This window comes from Macaca nemestrina, chromosome 8 (assembly GCF_043159975.1).
Source record: "Macaca nemestrina isolate mMacNem1 chromosome 8, mMacNem.hap1, whole genome shotgun sequence".
Taxonomy (NCBI): Eukaryota; Metazoa; Chordata; class Mammalia; order Primates; family Cercopithecidae; genus Macaca; species Macaca nemestrina.
Window position 1 is genome coordinate 97,857,700 of NC_092132.1, and position 23,355 is coordinate 97,881,054.

At 40.0% G+C, this 23,355-nt stretch overlaps 1 protein-coding gene across 9 annotated transcripts in view; it reads right to left on the reverse strand.

Annotated features, from left to right (window-relative positions):
- LOC105496910 (scaffold protein involved in DNA repair) overlaps nucleotides 1-23,355 on the reverse strand; it is a 477,476-nt gene that overhangs the window by 135,200 nt on the left and 318,921 nt on the right. For 8 of the 9 annotated variants that reach the window (XM_011767553.3, XM_011767557.3, XM_011767555.3 and 5 more), the window contains 2 exons: nucleotides 13,461-13,656; nucleotides 10,450-10,700 (listed from right to left, as the gene is read on the reverse strand). The exons of the other annotated variant lie outside the window; for it this stretch is intronic. In XM_011767553.3, the coding sequence (XP_011765855.2) occupies nucleotides 10,450-10,700; nucleotides 13,461-13,656 (447 nt within the window). The remainder of the gene's footprint in view (nucleotides 1-10,449; nucleotides 10,701-13,460; nucleotides 13,657-23,355) is intronic. 9 annotated transcript variants of the gene reach the window in all.

The following is a 23,355-nucleotide window of genomic DNA, read 5'->3' on the forward strand; positions in this document are numbered from 1 at the left end:
CAGATAGCTGTGTAACACAACACTAGATCAATAAAATGATAAAAGTTAAAAGAGACAAAGGGTGGAGAAATGGATCTATTTTCTGCTACCTACAAGGGAAGAAATGCTATGCACACAAAGACATAACAGTGCAAACTGTAACAAATGCCAAAAATAAGATATATATTTAAATAAAACATAAAGACTACTATTAGTACTAAACATAATCTTTAACCACAAGGAGGGTCCAACCCACGATGTTGGACCATACACACAAATTAACTCAAAATGGATCACAGACCAAAATATAAGGGCAAAAGCTATAAAATTCTTGGAAGAAAACATAGAAGTATGTTTGCATAACCTTGGATTCACCAATGGTTTCTTAGATATTACCCTGAAAACACAAGCAATAATAACAAAAATGATAAATTGGACATTGTCAAAATGATAAATCTTTGTGTTTCAAAGGACACTATCAAAAAAGTGAAAAACTCCACAGAATGGGAAAAAATATTTGCAAATGATAAAGGACTTATACAGAGAACTCTTACAATTCAACAACAAAAAATAACCCAACTTCAAAAACAGGCAAAGGACTTGAAAGACATTTCTCTAAAGAAGATATACGAACAGCCAATAGCCTATGAAAAGACGCTCAACCAGGTGCAGTGGCTCACACCTGTAATCCCAGCACTTTGGGAGGCTGAGGCAGGCAGATGATGAGGTCAAGATATTGAGACCATCCAGGCCAACATGGCAAAACTCTGTCTCTACTAAAAATACAAAAAATTAGCTGGGCATGGTAGCGTGCACCTGCAGTCCCAGCTACTTGGGAGGCTGAGGCAGAAGAATCGCTTGAACCTGGGAGGCGGAGGTTGCAGTGAGCCGAGATTGTGCCACTGCATGCCGCCCTGGCGACAGAGCGAGACTCCGTCTCAAAAAAAAAAGATGCTCAACATTGCTAGTCATCAGGAAATGCAAATCAAAGCCACAATGAGATACCCACTTCAGACACAAGTGGATGGCTACAATAAAAAAGACAACAATAACAAATTTTGGAGTGGATGTGGAGAAAGTGGAACCCTGGTATATTTTACATTGCTGATGGGAATGTAAAATCATGTAGCCACTTTGGAAAATACTGTGGCAGTCCCTCAGAAAATCAAACATAGAGTTACCTTATGACTCAGCAATTCCATGCCTAGATATATATTCAGGAGAAATGAAAATATATCCACACAAAAAACTTGTATGCGGATATTCATAGTAGCACTATTCATGTTAATCATAAAGTGGAAACAACTCAGGTGTGCATCAACTCAAAAGAGAAATAAAATATGGTATATTCACAGATAATGGATTATTATTCATCCATAACAAGGAATGAAGTACTGAAACATATCACAACATGGATAAACCTTAAAAATATTATGCTAGGTAAAAGAAGCCAGTCACAAAAGATTTGTGATTCTACTTATATGAAGTATCCAGAATAAGCAAATCTGTAGAGACAAAAAGTAGATAAGTGGTTGCCAGGGGCTGGGAAGAATTGGGAATTGGCAGTCAATTGGTATGGGGTTTCTTTTTGAGGTTGCAGAAAGTTCTAATTTCATATTATAGTCATGATTGCACAAGTCTGTAATTACAATAAACATAACTGAATTGTACACTTTAAATAAATGAATTTTATGGGATATGAATTATGTATCAATAAAGCTCTTTAAAAATGTGATAGAGATAAGATAGATTCCTTCGGGTCCCCATGAGTCAAGTTCCAATTTCTAGATCTCTCTGTGTATACATGACAGAACCATAAACACCAGACTGTAATTCCATGGGTTCCGATATGTCTTTATTCTTACAGTAAGTCGGCATGTGGACAGGAAGAATGGCAAAGAATATAAAGGGTCTGGATGTCAATTAGTAGAATAAGCAGTAGTAAGACTAATTCTACTACTAGAATTAGCCTTTGTGTATGTTTGGACAGTGGAGAAAGACTCTTGGATGAAGCTTACTAGATTCCTTTTGAAAATTTCGGACCACCTTTTCAGGTAGTCAAAATGGTTGACTACCTTTTCAAAAGGAATTTAGTAAGCTTGATGCAAGAATCTTTTTCCACTGTCCAAACACACACAAAGGCTAAGGCCCCTAATCATCACATCCACGATCTACCAGTGCATGTTCCTCATTAGGCTTTAATATTGAGCCAGGGCTGAGAAGAAACAATGTCAAATGGCCCTGGATATCGTAAGGACTGACAATAACTGTTTTAGAGAGGAAACAAACAAAGGTTAAGAAGAGATGGGCAGCTGAGATTAAAAGGTTTATTTAAGACTCATGGACACAGAACTAATAATTAAGGGATGATTTAAATGAATTGAATGAGCACAGGTAAGAACAAAACTAAGGCATGGGCTATGGCATCAGTTATAAGGACATGCCAAAAAAAAAAAAAAAAAAAAAAAGATACTCTGCCCTCACAATCTTTCACATTACAATAAAAAAATTCAAATCATTGAAAAAGAACAATTCGAACTTTTCTACAACAGGAAGAAGCAAAGAGACTTCAGAAATAAAGCAAGTATGAGTGACAACAACCACCTTACGAAAATGTGATGCTAAGCAGATGGATGAACAGTCATTCCACCAACTCTGGCAGTATGTGGTGGTACATAAAAGAAAAGCAGGTGAAATGGTTCCCTGTGTTGTTGACGAGGGAGCTGTCTTCCCTTCAGGCTCTTCAACTGTAGACAGGGATATGCCACTGTTACAGAGAAGGAATGTATGCCACCCTATCTCAATACAGAGAAAAGGAGGCAGAGTCAAGAATATCTCCCAACTGTTTAGCGGGAAGAAAAGTAAGGTTCACAAGCAGGGAGAAGAGCTGTATTCACCCAACAGGACACAGCAGGTGAGCACACAGCTGGGGAATCAATGTGTCACAGCTGACCAGCTTTTCAAAAGGAGTCTAGTAAGCTTGATCCAAGAGTCTTTCTTCACTATCCAAACACATGCAAAGCCTAATGCCCCTAATCATCACATCCATGATCTACTAGTGCATGTTCCTCGTTTGGCCTTAATCTGAACCATTCTCACCATCAGGAGTTTGGGATCTTTATTTGTTTTTTTGTTTGTTTCTTTGAGATGGAGTCTCACTCTGTCACCCAGGCTGGAGTGCAGTGGTGCGATCTCAGCTCACTGCAAGCTCCACCTCCTGGATTCACACCATTCTCCTGTCTCAGCCTCCCCAGTAGCTGGGACTACAGGTGCCCACCACCATGCCTGGCTATTTTTTTATTTTTGTATTTTTAGTAAAGATGGGGTTTCATCGTGTTAGCCAGAATGGTCTCGATCTCTTGACCTTGTGATCCGCCCACCTCGGCCTCCCAAAGTGCTGGGATTACAGGCATGAGCCACCGTGCCTGGATGGGATCTTTATTTGTTTAATGCTCTGGACAAAGTAAAAAAATTTCCAACCACAATATCAGCACCATTCAACACTGGCCCCAGCATTAGCGCAGTTTTCTGCAATATGTTTATTCCAGAGGAACTTCCATATCTCCATCATTTAGACAGTGGTGGTCATACTTCACATACAAATTTACACAAATGCTTCTTTTCCAAAGTAAATGGGCATCAACTCCTATTTGATGGCAGTGGTAGGGGTAGAGGTGGGGAATGAGGTGGCCAAAAGTACAGAAATAAAAATCACCTTCAAGCAAGCTTCCTCAGCAGCCAGATGGCAGACTCAGTACCAACACTGAGTGCTGATTTGTAAAGGAATAGCTTATCTTTGCTTAGTTCAAGTTTGTATTATTGTAGCAATGCTCTTTACCACTATTTTTTTAAGCATCTATGTTGCTGTTGAAGAGGGAGTGAGCTGCTTTTTACTGAGTACTTGTCATATGGGAAGCATCCCGCTGAGTACTTCACATACATCATCCCAATCAGTCCTCACCATCAGTCTGCATTATAGTATTGTAATACCAGTTTCACGGACAAGGAAACACAATTTGCCCCAGTCTCCCTGCTAAATGTCCTGTCACCAGTGAACCCACACCAGTCTGATTCCAGACTTTTTGTCCTTTCCATTAAACCACCGGTCTCAATGCATTTTTAAAAGAAAAATGGTACCTGCATACACATTAGGAAACAAGAGACAGAATGCCCTCATTGCAGTTCTGTTGTTCTATGTAAATTTGGATATTGTCATCCCCTTGTGCATCAAGAAAACATTTATTATCCAAGCCTGTTCCTCCTCTGGCATCCCACCCACTCTACTCTGCTAAGTGAGCTTCTGCGCTCACTGTTCCCTACACCTCCTGCTCATGAAGTGACCCAGCAACTCCTCCCAAATCTGGGGCACAGGTTTTCAATGCCCACTTTATTAGACTTTGCAGTACTATGGGTCCCCTCCCACATGGAAGCACCATCCTGAACGCTTGCCACCAGTTCTGGTTTCCTCTTGCTTCACCAGCCCAGCCTCCTCTATCTCCTCAGCGGGCTCCTCTTCTACCTGCTTTCCAATGCAAGAGGACCTTGGAGCTGAATGCCTGCATTTCTTCTTTCCTTTGTCTCTACTGTTTCCCTAAAGTGACCTCCTCCACAGCCCTGGTTGTAGACTCAGCTGTGACAGGACACTGCTGCCTTGCACTCACAGCCATTAGTGCCTTTGGAGCTTGGCACCATAAACAAACATAACCTGCTAACATCCACAAACAAAATGAATGAACATACAAAGATACATAGTGACCAGACACAAGCTGAGAGCCCCCAAACATTTATGTCCAATCTAAAACCTTCTGGGTGTAAGGTATGTATGTCCAGCTTTCTCACAGGACATCTGTTCTTGGATGTCTCATAGGAATCTCAAACTTAGTAGGCACAGACTGCATTCTCAAGCTTTCTTCCAGACCTGCTCTCACTGTAGTTTTTCTCATCTCAGCAAATGGGAACATCCTTCAACTAAATAACTCAAGCTGAGGCTCGCTCTCTGAATATTCCCTTCTACTTTGCTCCTCCCCCAACCAATCCATTATGAAGCCATCACACACATCCAGAACACGGACCTTTTCTCTAGCTCTGGCAAAGCCACAGGAGACTCAGGAACCCACCAGTCCTCTCTGACCTGGACTATGGCAGTAGCTGCCTCCTGGGTCTCTCTGCTTTCACTGGGCCCTGGCCCATGTGCCCATCCTACTAAACCCCTGATAGCTAAGGCTGACTTTCAAGCGGGTCAACCTCATTCTTGATCAGTGGGCAGCCACAGCAGACACTGCAGCTCCTGCACATGGTCCACTAGGCTGTGGCCGGTTTCCTGCCTGGGATCTCTTGCTGGCCCGCGCAGCATGGTCATGCTGGCATCTCCCTCCTGTCCAAGAGCTTTTCAAAGGTATTCTCTCTTCTGTGAGCAATTCTCTTTCATCTTCTCTTTACCTAACACCTAAACTTAAAGAGTACTGCCTTAGAACACCATCTTTGAACCCTCTAAACTAAATTATGTACGTTCTCCTTTGTGCCCTATTTTTTTTCTCACCAGGGCACTTATTGCAACTTGTAATCATAAATGCATTTGTTGTAAATTATTTTGTGTGGAATCTCTCACTAGGACTATGCTCTAGGAACACAGAGACAATGTCTGGTTTTGTCAACCACTGCAGGCCCAGGACCTGGTAGGGCATGGTGGATTTTTTTTTCCTTAGTGAAAAGAAGGAATAAATACACAACATGAAAATAAAGAAAAGGCCAAAAGACCAAAAACAGGAGTAAAACATCAAGGTATGGAAAAAGGAAAATGTGCTTTTTTTCTGAGTCCAGCTCAGTGAATTTCTCCAGCTTTTTGTCTGAAGACACAACTATTTAGCAAGTTCTGTCCTCTTGCAAAGGACTAACTCTCCACTTTAAAATATTTCTGCAGTGAAGGGCAAGAAAGAATTTGCATCTCTAAAGGATAAAGATTACATTACTTGGTCAGGTATGGTGGCTCACGCCTGTAGTCCTAGTACTTTGGAAAGCCAAGGCAGGAGGATTGCTTGAGGTTACAAGTTTGAGATCAGCCTGGGCAACAGAGTGAGACCCTGTCTCTAAAAAAAAAAAAAAAAAAAAAAAAAAAAATTAGCTGGGTGTGGTGGCACGTGCCTGTGGTTCCAACTACTTGGGGGATGAGGTGGAAGGACTGCTTGAGCTCAGGAGGTTGAGGCTGCAATAAGCCATGATTGCTCCACTGCACTCCAGCCTAGGCAACAGAGCAAGACCATGTTTAAAAAACAAACAAACAAACAAAAAGTACTGGTCCCTAGGTTAAATATCTCAAGAAGAAAGGAAGAGAATATTTTAGAAAGGGAGAAAGAAAGGTGATGTCTGCTGACAATCACCATGGGCTTGGAGTGAGGTAATATGGTCTGGACCTGCACCACCAGGACACAGAGAATCACTAAGGAATCATCACTTTCTCTCTTTGCCTCAGTTTTCGTTATAAATTACCTCGACGGCCAGTGCTCCCTTTCTCTTAAAAAAAAAAAAATGCCTATGGCTTTATTAGTCATGCATTAATCTAACGATCATTCAACATGTAGTGGATCTATAAAAAAGGTGTGTTTGGGCTTTGAACAGACTGCCTATTCTGTGGTTAGGGAGTGCCTTCTGCATCAGTTTTTTGTTACCTTTGATTTTAGTGATTTATAAAACTTAAGTTTGCGTTGGTTACTCTGACCTACAACACCTTGAGAAACCTCACAGAAATGTTTTCATTAACAGCTCAAGTTAAAGGAAGTCATCCAGAAGAACAATAGACAGGGGACTCTAACATATTATATTTCTGAAATGTAAAGTCTATTTCTGATAATGTTTCACAGTGCAGAGGACATGAACCTTTTGAGAGAATCTATCTGACCCTGAACAGGACTAGCTGCTTCAAAAAATTTTCTTTTAATTTCAAGGTTGGCACTAATTGAGCTGTCAGCTTTCAGAAGATAAGCTGTTACTGGTATCAGAAAAGTGACACTGCCTGAGAACTGGGAACAGACTGAGATTGACACCTATGATCAAGGTGCAAAGTAAACTTAGACAGAAATTAATTGCAGGGTTTTATCAGCAACCACCTGACTTGGGCTGGGAAGGGGCAACTATTGTGGCAAACAAATCTGCCATAAGATACCTTCGTTTCTTTTCACCCAGGTTTAATTTCTTCTCACACGGTAATTTCTGGACTTCACAGAAAATACACAGTAATCAAGGTTGTCTTTGAGTTTACTAATAGCTTGAAAGATCTCTGGGGTAGAGCAGATAATGACAAGAGCTCAAGAAAAGCCATTCTGAAAAACAAGGAGATCAGACTTAGAGCTGCCTTTAGTTGGAAGGGGTCACTGCTTATGCAATTTTCCTTCTGTGTGTGCTGGGCTGATGAGTCTGTACTAGCTAAGCCCAAGTTTGTCTATCCTGTGGGACGCACAGAGTGTTCCATATGTCATCTCTGATCAGGAAGCTGAAAGCAGGAATCACAGGCAGAAAATCTTCCAGGCTACACATCTGCATCTTCTAATAATGTTCGTGCTACATGTACATGTATAAAAAACTGCCTTAGAATGCATACTGCTGTGTCTTGAAGGCAGATACATTCTCTAAGTTTTTCTTTCTAAATATATTAGCAAACAATTAGTAGTGAATAAAGTACAGTTTTACTTCTATATTAATTTGATATATAAACTAGAGAGCCTGATCATTATCACAGCAAAATAATCTAGAAAATATTAATGATCAGATCTTCTTGTACCCAAAGACATCTCAGCAGCCCTGTCCTCAAACTCAAGGCCAACACTATGGCCCTTAGTTCAAAAGTTCATCCTTGTACACAGTCCAACCAAGTCTCCCCAGGGCAAGGCACCTGCACTTCTGCTGCCCTGGACAACTTGACCCTGGGTCAGCCTTAATCTAAACACGGCTTGGTTCTAACTCAATTTTCTCCCTTTTCTTTTCGAGACAGAGTCTTGCTCTGTCCCCAGGCTGGAATGCAGTGGCACGATCTCGGCTCACTGCAACCTCCACCTCCTGGGTTCAAGCGATTCTTCTGCCTCAGTCTCCAGAGTAGCTGGGACTACAGGTGCGCACCACCACGGCCGGCTAATTTTTGTATTTTTAGTAGAGACAGGGTTTCACCATGTTGGCCAGGGTGGTCTAGATCTCCCGACCTCGAGATCCGCCTGCCTCGGCCTCCCAAAGTGCTGGAATTACAGGCATGAGCCACTGCGCCCGGCCTCTCCCTTTTCTTTTAAACTCTAACACTCTACAACCATGTCATCTGGGATTCTATATCCCATTGCATTTTTTTTTGTGTCCACCTGTGTCAGCAGTGAGATCCTCCTTGAGGCTCCGTTTCCTCATCTGCAAAGTGGGAATAATATTACCTAGCTTCAATATTGTACAATCTCCGATGTGCTACAGAAAATGCATCACACAGAATGCATATTCATTAACTCTGAATAACTGGATGTTGTTTTCTTGTTTTTGAAGTTCATGCCTGGCCTTCTTTCAATCTACCACCAGCATATTCTCATTGGATATGTCACCACATGTATTCCAAAGTACAACTCCAAAGCATTCACAATGCCACTCACATTGGTAGCATTTCACCAGATTTTAGCTTCTAGTTTTTCTCTCTTTGCTAAACAAGTAAAACCACCACCACTGGAGGACCTAGAGGGACAGCCTTCATAACGTGCATTGGCTGTGATTAGTCAGAGGAAGCAACCATACCATCAGTTTCGTCGTTCCTTCTTGTCAGGGTGATTCAGTTCCCCACTGTCTCTGTTTCCTCGTCCCCTTGGAGTGTGTGGTCTGTGTGCTGAAATGAGGAAGCTCTACCAAGTTCCTCATTGCCAAGGTAACTAGTATTCCCTTCTTTAAAACCTAACACTGGATGTGTCATTAAAAAGGCCAAGCAAAACAAAAACACAAAACAAAAACCTATGTCTGATGTGTAGCTGTCTTAGAAAATTCTATATAAATTTACCACAGATTTAGGGCACAGGGTGCAAGACTGGTCTATATTTATAAGCCATGATAAAGACCTTAAAACTGATTTCATGGATTTCACAAACATGCATATTCCAAAAAAGAATCATTTTTTTTTCTGTAATTCCAAAAGAAACATTCTCCAACTCTAGACCTCAAGGTGACTTTCTGAAATTCATAGTATTTTCAAATAAAGTGCCTCCACTTGAAGATTATTCATAATTCACATAGGAGCGTAGGTATCCTGTTTCTCTCTCTGGCATCAGAAGGCAGTGTTACGACACGATGATTGCTTTGTCTTTATGTTAGAGATGTGGTCTTGCCATCTTGCTTTGTCCAGGGTGGTCTCAAACTCCTGGGCTCAAGTGACCTGCCTGCCTAGGGCTCCTCCCAAAGTGCTGGGATTATAGGTGTTAGCAACCATGCCCGGCCAGGATGATTGTTAATTACTGTTTCTTCAGTATGTGTTTTCTTATTAATAGTTAAACAAAACTGATGAAGTAGCATCTATACTTTTAATTTCTATTCTGTTGGAAATCCATCTTACTTCCTTGAGGGCAATTATCATTGCCAGAGATAACTTCAAAAGGCTATGCCAGGCTGGGCGTGGTGGTTCACGCCAGTAATATCAGCACTTTGGGGGGCTGAGGCGGGTGGATCACTTGAGGCCAGGAACTTGAGACCAGCCTGGCCAACGTAGCAAAACCTTGTCTCTACTAAAAATACAAAAATTAGCCAGGCATGGTGGTGCATGCCTGTAATCCCAGCTACTTGGGCACGAGAATCTCTTGAACTCCAGAGGTGGACGTTGCAAAAAGAAAAAAGACTATGCTGAGGCTCTGATGTAAACAAACAAACCTCTCTGTCAGTCATGCGTCTACAGCTATCTGTAAGAACCAACACCAGGAAGGGCCTAAATCTGAGTAAAGACAACATCACTTCTACTACATTTGTCTGCACTTAACTGCATTGGATGATGCAGACAGACAACATTTACATCATTGCAGAAAGTTCTATTAGGCAGTTCTGATACAGATGGTTTGATACAGTACTCTCTGAAAGCCACAGGTTTACCAATTGCCATTACTTACTCAGGTTTTCAAGACATATAAAACTGGATGTTGCAATGGTCTTTTGAGGTATGACAACCACATGTCTTGGCTTTGCCAGAACAAAACCAATATTTCTTGCATTTGTATGACTTTCAAGAACATGAACCATTAAAGGTAAAAGAAAATGCAGTAAATTTAATTTTTAATAGGACTTTAAAATTAAATAGATAGATAAAATCCTTTATCATACCATGTAGCCCAAATTTTGATGCAAGGAAAAACAAAAACAGTGCACGTATATGGTGAATGCAGCTAAGAACGTGCTCTGGGAAGAGCCTCCACTTTCTAGAGCACTCTGTCTAAGTGACTCTTCACCCCTGCCCCACACCAGCATCTTGGCACTCACCGAGTTCCAGCTGGGTCTGTGTGTCCTGAGCTGGCCCGCTGCTGACCCCTGGTGCTGTCTCTGCTGGGAAGAGAATACACTCTTTGCACCACCACTCGGACCCCAGCTCCTGGCCATGAGGCAGCTCCCTGGCTTTCCACCACGTCTAGGAGAGAATCCCTTAGGGGAGTGCCGGCTGGGATGTGCTGTTTTGCTTCTTTGTGCCCGTGGGTCAAGGTTGTCCCTGTGGTGGCTACACCACTACACACAACCTGGCCGAGATACATAAAGGGAACAGTTTCAAGACTCACAAAGTTTCAGGTTTGGCTAACAACAAGCAACATGCTGCACACCAAATAATGACATCCTTACGCAGCCCCCCAGTGGATCTGCACTACACTGAAGTGATGATGAAGATGAAAACAAAGGAACTTGTGGTGTGGGGCTCTGGGCCTGCCAGGTGGCTAAGATTGCAAGCTGAAGGCCAGTGAAAGAACAAGGAGCACAGCAGGATGTCTGCTATACCAGGCAGGTCTTTGAAAACACACAGAAAGTTTTGCTAATAAAATTCATGATAATTCAAGAAATTTTTCTCTTTTGAGGTAAGAATTCCAACAGAACAAACCAAAAATGAAGATAAAAGAATGACTAGGGATACTACAAATGCTTCATTTTATTAAGTTCTTGTATGTGCAATCTCCGAGGCTAAGCATTTTACATACTCACATATTCTCCCAACAACCCCTTACATAATATCACCTGTCATAATAAAACACCACCACTTCCAGAGTGCTTCCTATATATTCCAGGCTTTTAAATTTACATATTAAACATGCTTATCCTCACACAACCACCCAAGAAGATAGATAATATCACACCTCCATTTTACAGATAAGAAAACTGAGACACAGAGACCACGGATCTTGCCCGAGATGATCCAGCAGGAAGTGGCTGAGTTAGGATTTGAACCAGGTTATCTGGTTCCAAAGTTCACACGTTTAACCATTATGCTACAAGTAGTTTCATTATCACTGTTATAGGCCAAAAATGTATCTCATGGGATTAATATTACATAGCTGTTTAAAACTATATGTTAAAACAGTAATGTGCTTTGGGCCATATTTTTTATCTGTTATAATTAAATTGATTAGAGAGTCTTCCTTTTTGCATAATCCTCTCCAGATACTTCTTTTCATAGTCAAAGAGAGATTTTGCTTGACTAGCTGGTACAAAACAGGCTGAAAGTTTGTCTACTTTTCTTTCGTATTCCTCCTCCCTTGATCTGTCAGTCTCAGGAAGCAATCTGCTTAGCGACAACTTATATAACCCAGAGACCTTGAGGCCAGTGCACTGGGAGCCACACGAACATTCAGTGCTTAGGGTGGTCCCGGGGCGCCCACAGCAAGTGAATTTTAGTAGTTCCCTAAATTCATCTTGGCAAATGATCATGGCTTAGGACAAATAAAATTGCAAAAAACAACTCCAGCATATAATCTCAAGCTTATGCAGTTCTTTTTATCCCAAGGGATAATAGACGTTGTGGAAAAGAAAAATATGATTTTTTAAATAAATAAAGGAGGGTTTTAAAAAATTCTTAGACATTACAAGAATAGAGAAAATGAACGTTGTCAAATACCAGCATGCACTGTATGATGATGTTTCTGTCAACAATGGACAGCATGTTTGACCGTGGTCTCATAAAACTATGATGGAGATGAAAAATTCCTGTTGCCTAGTGATGTATGCACGTTTGTGGTGATGCTGGTGTAAACAAAAGTAGTGTGTTGCCAGTTGCATAAAAGTCTAGCACATCCTGTTATGTTTAGTACCTAATATTTTGATAATAATAAACAATGTTACTGGCTTATGTATTTACTGTACTATACTTTTAATTGTTATTTTAGAGTGTTCTACATGTTAAAAAACAAGTTATGTGTAAAACATCCTCAGGCAGGTCCTTCAGAAGGTATCTAGAAGAAGGCATTGTTATCCAAGGAGATGACAGCTTCATGCACATTACTGTCCCTCTACATTCCAGTGGGACAAGATGTGGAGGTGGAAGATGGTGATATTGATGGTCCTGACCCTGTGAAGACCTAGGCTACTGTGTGTGTTTGTATTTTAGTTTACAACAAAGAAGTTTTAAAAGTAAAAAGAAATAAAAAATAAAAACAGAAAAAAGGATATAAAGAAAAAATATTTTTGAATAGCTATTTGTATTTGTGTTATAAGCTAAGTGCTGCTATAAAGAGTAAAAAAGTTAATGAAAAATTTAAAGTTTATAAAGTTAGAAAGTTACAGTAAATTAAGGTTAAATTATTTATTACTGAAGAAAAAATTTAATTTAGTGTAGTGCAAGTGTTCAGTGTTTATAAAGTCTACAGTAGTGTCTGAGGCCTTCACATGCACTCCGCACTCACTCACTGACTCACCCAGAGCAACTTCCAGTTCTATAGTCTCCATTTATGGTAAATGCCCTATACAGGTGCACCATTTTTTATCTTTTGGACTGTATTTTTACTATCCTTTTTCTATGTTTAGATATGTTTACATACACAAGTACTTACCATTGTGTTACAATTGCCTACAGTGTTCAGTAAAGTAACATGCTGTGCAGGTTTGTGGCCTGGAAGCAATCAGCCATACCATATACCCTAAGTGTGTAGTAGGCTGGAACATCTAGGTTTGTGTAAGTGCACTCTTATGATGGTCACACAATGACAAAATCACCTAATGACAAATTTCTCAGAACATATCCCCGTTAAGTGATGCATGACTCTATTTTAATAAATTAGAATAAAGATTAAAGATACATAATTAGAAAGATGAAATACTGTAAAAAGAGCACCACTAAATGCTGAACCAAACTATAATATATTCAGGCATAACAATAAGTTTCTGCAGCATATATACTTGTGGTGGGATTTTTGGAGGGACACAAAAGGTAAACATCTTCACTTCCACTGAAGCCCTTCCAAATCCAGTCACTAACATATTACAAGCATAAAACCTTTAAGTCAATAGGACTTTACCTGGATTTCAGGTGAATTATTTGTTAGACCCTTAATTACAAACATCTGGGCCAAAGAGATGCTTCTTCTTGGAAGGGGTATGTCCGGATAGTACACATCACAAGTTTTTTTTGAATCTTCTTTGGCAACAACTTTCTCACAAAAGTAAGTATTCAGAATAACAGGGCAACTTCCATTTGGAATAATCAGTTTTTGCCTGGAAAAGAGAAAGACATGCAACAGTTTCTTTGCAATATTGGGGTCCCCTCATGTTCTTGCTAAATCAGGAATGCAAAGAGCAATGACTCGCCTGCTATGGACAGCTAGAGCCAAGCCCACCCACAGAGGCACAGCTATCCTTCATGCTCCAGCATGGCCGCCAGTAGTCTGACTTCACTGTTCTAGTGAAAGCCCTGTGTCAGGAAGGGATGGAAGAAGGCTAAGTCCCTGGGCTTGGACTTCCTTGTGCCCTCCCAGTATAGCCTCAAGACCCCTCAGGGGGAAATACAGAGGATGAACAAAAACTGTCAACAGCTTCAAAAAAGTGCCCAAACAATGAAATAAAATGTACAAATAAAACCTTCAGACATTTTGACAGCTCTAATCTTTCAAAGAACATACCATTAAATGTCAAAGGAGCATCTACCTTTGCTATCAAACTGACTATAGTTGCTGAATACCTCATATTTAAGTATTAATGAAAAGGAGTCAGGAAATAGAGCAGACAAAATTCTCCTGGTTCTTCTCAGTCCTTGGACAAGAGAAAACACTTTAATGCCTATTCCTTAAAACATGGTGCTGCTTAGTATTAAGAGAAATTTGGGACTTCTGATTCTGGGAGGATAGAGTATCACACTTTTCCCTATTCCTCTCATTAAGAACAACTACAATGGCTGACATTATATTTAAAGTAAACATAAGAAGACACCGAGAGGTGGAGAGAAGAGGCAGACAGGCTAAAACCTAGAGACTTTAGGAATGAGGCGGTGGCAAGTTCCTGGGTTTTCTTTCTTTTCTTTCCTTCCTTCCTTCCTTTCTTTCTTTTTTTTTTCTGAGACATGGTCTCACTCTGTTATTCAGGCTGGAATGCAGTGGTGTAGTCTCGGCTCACTGAAACCTCTGCCTTCCATTCAAACGATTCCCGTGCCTCAGCTTCCTGAGTAGCTGGAATAACAGGCATGAACCACCAAGCCTAGTTAATTTTTTAATTTTTTAGTAGAGAGAAGGTTTTGCCATGTTGGCCAGGTTGGTCTCAAACTCCTGACTTCAAGTGATCCATCCGCCCTGGCATCCCAAAGTGCTAGGATTACAGGTGTGAGCCACTGGGCCCAGCTCTGGGTTTTCTTTTTGCCTCGTATATCTCAGGTTTTGAGTTGAAGGAGCCAGCAACCCAGAAACAGCAACAGGTGCTGACAAAAAGCTCTACCAAAGCCTGCTCTCTTTAACCAAGGACCAAGGAACGGGCAGCCTAGAAAGGCAGAAAACTCTTAGATGGTAACTGCTCTACTCTAGGTAAACATCATGGAAAACCTATGACTTGTCCCCATGCATGCTAGCACAGGCCAAGTGAGGACCTGGACTTCCCCCCTCATTGGGCTGTAATGAGAGACCCCAATATCCCAGCTGGGGTATGAGAGAAGGTGGGGCCAAGGAGATGACTTTCTTTTCTTTTTTTTTTTTTGAGATGGAGTCTTGCTCTGTCGCCCAGCTGGGGGCACGATCTCAGCTCACTGCAACCTCGGCCTCCCGAGTTCAAGCGATTCTCCCACCTCAGCCTCCCAAGTAGCTGGGACTACAGGTGCCCACTATCATGTCCAGCTAATTCTTACATTTTTGTACAGATGGAGTTTCATCATGGTGACCAGGCTGGTCTCAAACTCCTGACCTCAGGTGATTTGCCCACCTCGGCCTCCCAAAGTGCTGGGATTACAGGTGTGAGCTACCGTGCCTGGAGGACTTTCATCCCCGACAGGCCTGCAATGAGTACTCCCCTCATTGTGACAGTGGAGAGACTACCTGGGGGCCTGGACTTCAACTCCTCCTGACAGTAGTAACCAAGCACCACTCCCTATCCCTCTGGGGTGGTGCCAGAGGAAGCGTGGCAGAGAATCAGGATTTTTACCACTGCTCAGTGGTGCTGAGGCCACCCTTCCCTCCTACCCCTCCTACCCCTCAGCAGAAGGCATGTGAGAAACAGCAACAAGGCTTCCCTGGCCTTCCCAGCCAGGGTGGTGTCAGCAGAGGCTTAGCAGGGAGCTGGAACTCATACCCCTGCCCATCAGGAACAAGGAGTCTCTCCCTCTCTCAAGTGTCAACTGAGGAATCTGGACTTCCCTCTCCACCTGGCAGTAACAACCCCACTCCACTCCTCACTTTCTCCTACCAGAGCAGTGTCAGATGAAGCTACCTAAAAGAGGTTTAAATAAGATCCAGAGTCTCAAAACATAATACTCCAAATGTCCATGTTTCTATCAAAAATCACTTGTTATAATAGGAACCATGAAAAATCTCAACTTGAATGAATAAAGACAATTAACAGATGTCAATGTTGACATAACATAAAGGTTAGAATATCTGGCAAAATTCTAAAGCAGCCATTTAAAAATGCTTTAATAAGCATCTCGATGCACTTGAGACAAATAAAAAAAAGCATCTCAGCAAATAAACAGAATAATTATTTCTTAAAAATGGAAGTTTCAGAACTAAAAAAAATAGTGAAAATAAAAGAATAGGTTCAACAGCAGAAGGGAGAAGGAAGAGAAAAGAATCAATAAACTTGAAGACAAAAATAATAAAAATTACCCATTATAAATAATAAAGCGAAAATAGACTTAAAAAAAAAAAATCTGGTTGGGCATGGTGGCTCACGCCTGTAAACCCAGCACTTTGGGAGGCCAAGGCGGGCGGATCACCTGAGGTCGGGAGTTTGAGACCAGCCTGACCAACATGGAGAAACACCCTCTCTACTAAAAATACAAAATTAGCCGGGTGTGGTGGTGCATGGCTGTAATCCCAGCTACTCGGGAGGCCAAGGCAGGAGAATCGCTTGAACCCGGGAGATGGAGGTTGCGGTAAGCCAAGATCGCACCATTGCACTCCAACCCAGGCAACAAGAGCAAAACTCCGCTTCAAAAAACAAACAAACAAAAAACCCCCAACAGAACCAAGGACCTGTGGGAAGAAAGAAATAGAAATGGAAGGCTACAGATAAAGTAATACAGGTAAATACAAGAGGCTTTCCTACTCCTCTTGAGTTTTCTAAATTTTTATTCTCATAAAAATTATAACACGTCTGAGGTGGTTCTAAATGCATGCAGAGAAAACATTAAAGACAATCATATTATAAATAGGGAGGGAAAGGAGATATAAAGGGAGGTATGGTTTCTATACTTCACAGAAACTGGTAAAGTGTTGACCCAGTAGACTGTGCTAAGTTACGTGTATGTAATACCTAGAGCAAGCAATAAAATATCTATAAAAAGAGAAACACACCAAAACATTATAAATGAAATCCTAAAAAAAATTAATGTTCAAGTAACCCACATGAAATCAGGAAAAATAAAATAAATAAAAACAGAGAACAAAGAAAACAAAAAGTAAAGAGGTACACTTAAGTCCTAATGTATCAATAATTACATTGAGGATAAATGGTCTAAATAAACCAATTAAAAGACAAAGATTGGCAGGGTAAATTTATGATCCATCTACATGCCGTCTACAAGAAACTCACTTCAAATATAGAGATATAGGTAGGATAAAAGTAAAAAATGGGAAAAGATTCATCATGTAAACATTGATTAAAATATAGTGGGGGTGCTATATTAATATCAGATGAAGTAGATTTCGGAGCACAGAAAACCCCAAATATAGAAAGGCACATTACATAATGAAACAAAGATCAATCCACCTTGAAGACATAGCAATCCTAAATGTATCTACAACAAAGAACATAGATTCAAAATACATGAAGCAAAAACTGATAAAACTCAAAGAATAGACAAATCCACAATTAGAACTGCAGACATCAATATCCCTCTCTCAACATTTGATGGAACTAGAGAGAATATCAGAAAGAATACAGAAGAGTATACCACCACCATCAATAAACAGGTTCTAGTTGACATCATAAAACACTCCACCAAACAACAGTAGAATACTATTTTTTTCAGGTGCCCACAAAATGCATGTGTCATAAGACACATCTAAACAAATTTAGAAGAACTGAAATCATATAGAGTACATTCTCTAATCACAGTAGAATCAAACTGAAAATCAATAACAGAACGATAACATGAAATTCTCCAAACACTTTGAAACTAAACAACATATTTCTAAGTAATCCAAGGGTCAAAGAGGAAGTCTCAATGAAAACCTAAAAACACTGAACTAAATGAAAATACAAATTTAACCTATCAAAGTTGTGAGAAACAGCTGAAGTGATACTGAGAGGAAATTTTACAGAACTTAAAGCTTACATTAAAAAAGAAAAAAGTCTCAAATCAACAATTTAAGTTCTTACCTCAAAAACCTAGAAAAAAGTAAAGCAAAATAAACTCAGAGCAAGTGAAAAGAAATACTTTTTTTTGTGTGTGTGTGACAGAGTCTTGCTCTGTCACCTAGGCTGGAGTGCAGTGGTGCGATCTCGGCTCACTGCAATCTCTGCTGCCTCAGCCTCCTGAGTAGCTGGGATTACAGGTGCCCACCACCATGCCTGGCTAATTTTTATATTCTTAAAGTAGAGACCAGGTTTCATTCACCATGTTGGCCAGGATGGTCTCAAACTCCTGACCTCAGGTGATCCACCCACCCCAGCCTCTCAAAGTGCTGGGATTACAGGCATGAGTCACCGTACCCAGCCGGAAATAATTAAAGAGCAGAAATAAATAAAATTGAACAGAAAAACAACAGAGAAAAAAAACAATGCAATAGAGTTATTTGAAAAGATCAATATATTGACTAAAAAATGAAAAAAGGGAGAAGATACAAATTACCAATATCAAGAATAAGATGGAGGCTGTCACTACGGGCCCTGTACACATCACAAGGCTAGGTGAAGGACTACTATGGACAAGTCTACATACATACATTCTCAGAACTTAGATGAAATGGACAAATTTCTCAAAAGGAAACAAAAATAACTACCACAATTCATGCAATATGAAACAGATTATTTGAACAGCCTATAAATATTAAGGAAAATAAATATGTAATTTTTTATTTTTTTGAGACGGTGTCATGCTCTGTTGCCCAGGCTGGAGCACAGTGGTGCGATCTCGGTTCACTGCAACCTCTGCCTGCTGGGTTCAAGCAATTCTCTTGCCTCAGCCTCCCGAGTAGCTGGGACTACAGGCATGCACCACCATCCCTGGCTAATTTTTTGCATTTTTAGTAGAGACAGGGTTTCACCATGCTGGCCAGGCTGGTCTCAAACTCCTGACCTCGCGACCCGCCGCCCCTGGCCTCCCAAAGTGCTGGGATTATAGGTGTGAGCCACCATACCCAGCCAAATTTATAATTTTAAAACTCCCAAAAGTGGTATCTCCGGGTCCAGATACTTTCACTGGAGAATTCTAACAAATGGGAAAAGAAGAACTAGCACCAATTCTACACACTGTCTTCTAGAAAACAGAAGAGGAGGAAACTCTTCCAATCCCTTTTATAAAGCATGTATTACTCTGATACTAAAACCAAAGACAGGACAAACAAACAAACAAACAAACAAACAAAAAACTATAAACCAATATACCTCAATAACATAGATACAAAATTCTTTAACAATATGTTAGCAAATAGAATTCAGCAATATATAAAAGAAGTTATGCAATATGACCAAGTGGTGTTAATTCCAGAAGATGGCCTTGTTTGGTATTTGAAAATCACCTTCACCAAGTTGAAGGCTGAAGGAGAAAAATCAGTTGATTACATTAATCAATGTGGAAAAATCACTTGACATAATTCAACGCCCATCCTTAATAACAATTTTTAAAAACCTCTAAAAATTAGAAAGAGAACTTCCTCAGCTTAATAAACAACATCAACAGAAACCCCAGAGCTAGCATTAAAATTAATGATGAAAGAGTAGACGCTTGCCACCTAAGATGGAAAACAAGGCAAAAATTTCCTCTCATAACTTTGATTCAACATAGTACCAGAAGTTCCAGCTAGTGCACAGTAAGACAAGATAGGTGGGGAAAGGCATACAGATTAAAAAGAAGAAATGAAAATGTCCTTATTTGCAGGTGACATAATTGCTATAAAGCATATGTCTAGGAATATACAAAATAACTCCTAGAACTATTAAGCAAGGTTGAAGAAACCAACACATACAAAAATTAGGTGTATTTGTACATATTATCAACGAATTCATGGACGCCAATGAAAAATATACCATTTAAAATTGTAAAACTAAAAAAAGAGACCAAAATAACCCATGTCAGTGTGAATCTCACAAAACATGTAATGACAGATAATTGGACAGAAATTAGATACTGACCATTGTTAATTGGTGTTTTTTCTTAATATAGGGAAATCTTAAAGACTGGAAAACTCATGAACATAAAATGACCAGTGGGATGATTGAGAGGAATGTTGTTTTAGACTGATTAATGTCATACAATTCCTATTTTTTCTTAAAATTTTTATTTTTAGATAATTGTAGATTTACATTCAGTTGTACAAAATAACACAGATCAACTTCCTTCTTTCTCCTTTCCCTACCCCCACCCCTACCCCCACCACACAACCTAAACCCCTGACAACCACTGTCTTATTTTCTGTTGCTTATAACAGAATATCTGAAACTGGGTAACTTACAAAGAAGAGGAAGTTATTTCTTACACTTATGGAGGTCGAGGGGTTGCATCTGGTGAGGGCCTTCTTGCTGGTGGAGACTCTGCAGAATCTTGAGATGGCACCACTATTACATGGCAAGAGAGCGGAGCATGCTAGCTCAGGTCTCTCTACCTCTTATAAAACCACCAATCCCACTCCCATGATAACCCATTAGTCCATTAATTCATGAGTGGATTAATCCATTCATGAGAGCAGAGCCCTCATGACCCAGTCATCTCTTTAAGGCCCCACCTCTCAATACTGCCACATTGGGGATTAAGCTTCAACATAAGTTTTGGAGGGGCACATATTCAAACTATAGCAACCAAAATACGCTCTCCACTTCTTTAGGTATTGGCTTTTTTCACTTAGCATCATTCTCTGGAGATTAATCCAGTCATTGTTTGTTTCAATAGTTTATTTTTATTGAATAGTATTCCATGATATGGATTTAACATTCTGTGTAACCATTCACCCATTGATAGACATTTAGGTTGTTGCCAGTTTGAGACTACTATTAATAAAGCTGCTAACATTCATATGTAGGTCTTCATATGAACATAAGTTTTCATTTCTCTGAGATAAATGCCCAGGAGTACAAATGTTAGGTTGTTTGGTAGTTGTGTGCTTAGTTTTTTGTTTTTTTTCCAAAAGCAAAAAACTTCCAAACTTTTCCAGAGTAGTTATACAATTTTACATCTCTGCAACCAGTATATGAGCAATGTAGTTTCTCCACATCCTTGCCAGCATTCAATGTTGATATTATGTTTTGTTTTAGCCATTTTGCCTTACTGTGGGGTTTAATGTGCATTTTCTTAATGGCTAATGATGTAGAACATCTTTCCTTGTGCTAATGTGCCATTTATATAACTCTTCAATGAAACGTCTGTTCATGCCTGTTGCTTGTTTCTTAATTGGATTGTTCATTTTTTATACTGTGTGTTTTTCAGAATTCTGTATGTTCTAAATACTAGTCCTTTCTTGGGTGTGAAGTTTGAAATTGAAATTATTTTCCCTATGTCTCTATCTTGTCTTTCCATTCTCCAAACAGGGTCTTTCTCAGAGCAAAAGTTTTCAGTTTTGATAAGTTTTAGTTTATCACGTTTTTTTTTTTTTGTTTGCTTGTTTTTGAGATGGAGTCTCCCTCTGTTGTCTAGGCTGGAGTGCAGTGGCAAGATCTCAGCTCACTGCAACCTCTGCCTCCTGGGTTCAACAATTCTCCTGCCTCAGCCTCCCAAGTAGCTGGAACTATAGGGTGCATGCCACCACACCTGGCTAATTTTTGTATTTTTAGTAGAAATGGGGTTTCACCATGTTGGCCAGGCTGGTCTTGAACTCCCGACCTCAGGTGATCCACCAGCCTTGGCCTCCCAAAGTGCTGGGATTACAGGCACGAGCCACTGCGCTCGGCCTCAAGTTCCTTTTAAACAGATCAAATTTTTATCTTAAGTCTAAGTACTCTTTTCCTAGTCCTAGATCCTAAAGATTTTCTCTTAATTTTTTCCCTAACATTTTTCTAATTTTATAGTTTACATTTATATTCATCATCAATTTTGAGTTAAATGATATATAACTTGTGAGAACGAGGTTAAGGCCTATATTTTTCTGCCTATGATTATTCAAAGTCTATCCTTCCTTAATTGAATTGTCTTGGCACTTTTGTCAAAAATCAGTTGGTAGGCTGTGCGCAGTGGCTTATTTTCCCAGCACTTTGGGAGGCCAAGATGAGCAGATTACTTGAGGTCAGGATTTCAAGGCCAGTCTGGCCAACATGGTGAAACCCCATCTCTACCAAAAAAGTACAAAAAAATTAGTGGGGCATGGTGGCGCACCTGCAGTCCCAGCTACCCGGGAAGCTGAGGTGGGAGAATCACTTGAACCTGGGAGGCAGATGGGGGCTGCTGTGAGCGGAGATGTTGCCATTGCACTCCAGCCTGGGCGACAGAGCAAGATCTTGCCTCAAAAAAGAAAAAAAAAATCAGCTGGTGCTGAGCATGGTGATGCACACATCTATGGTCCCATCTACTCAGGAAACTAAAGCAAGAAGATCACCTGATCCCAGGAGTTTGAGGCTGGTCTGGGCAACATAGTGAGACCCTATCTCTAAAACAAAAACAAACAAAATCACACTGTGGAGATCAATTTAAAAAAAAAATCAGCTGGGCATATTTGTGTAGTGTATTTCTGGGTTCTTTATTCTGTTTCATTGATGTATGTGTCTATCCCTTCAATAACACCATATAATATTGATTATTATAGTTATATAATAAATATTTAAATTGGGGAAAGTGATCCCCTTTACTTCATTCTTTTTCAAAATTATTTAAGCTATGTTAGTTCCTCTGCCTTTCCATGCAGCTTTTAAAATCAGCACACACATATATATCTGCAAACAAAATCATGCTGGAATTGATGGGAATTTCTTTAAGCCTATAAATCCATTTGGGGAGCTCCTTATGATTTTGGCATCTTTATGGTTTTGAGTTTTTCAATCCATAAATATGTCTCCCATTTGTTAAGATCTTTGATTTATTTTATCAGTGTTTTGTAGCTTCAACATATAAGTCATTACATGTTTTGTGAGATTCACACTGACATGGGTTATTTTGGTCTCTTTTTTTAGTTTTACAATTTTAAATGGTATATTTTTCATTTTGGTGTCTGTGAATTCATTGATACTATGTAAAAATACACCTAATTTTTGTATGTGTTGGTTTCTTCAACCTTGCTTAATAGTTCTAGGAGTTATTTTGTAGATTCCTTGTCATTTCCTGTATAAGCAATTATACAGGGAGAGATACTGTGGCAATCATGCTACAGGCGTACATTTTTAAACTGACTCATTAATTTAGGGAAGAAAACCCAGCCTTTCACTCAAAAACATGACCCCGCTTATAACTGTGGAATCAAAGAAAGCCCTTAGGTTTAATTCTAGCTTTGCAAACTTACTAATACGTACTTAGGAAAACAATATTTTTCAATTTAGACTATGAGTTAAAATCACTTTGAAAATGAAAATGACTGGGTTTTTCACTAGATTTACGGAAAATAAACTAGGATCTCTGGGTGGGGGCTAGCCAAGAGG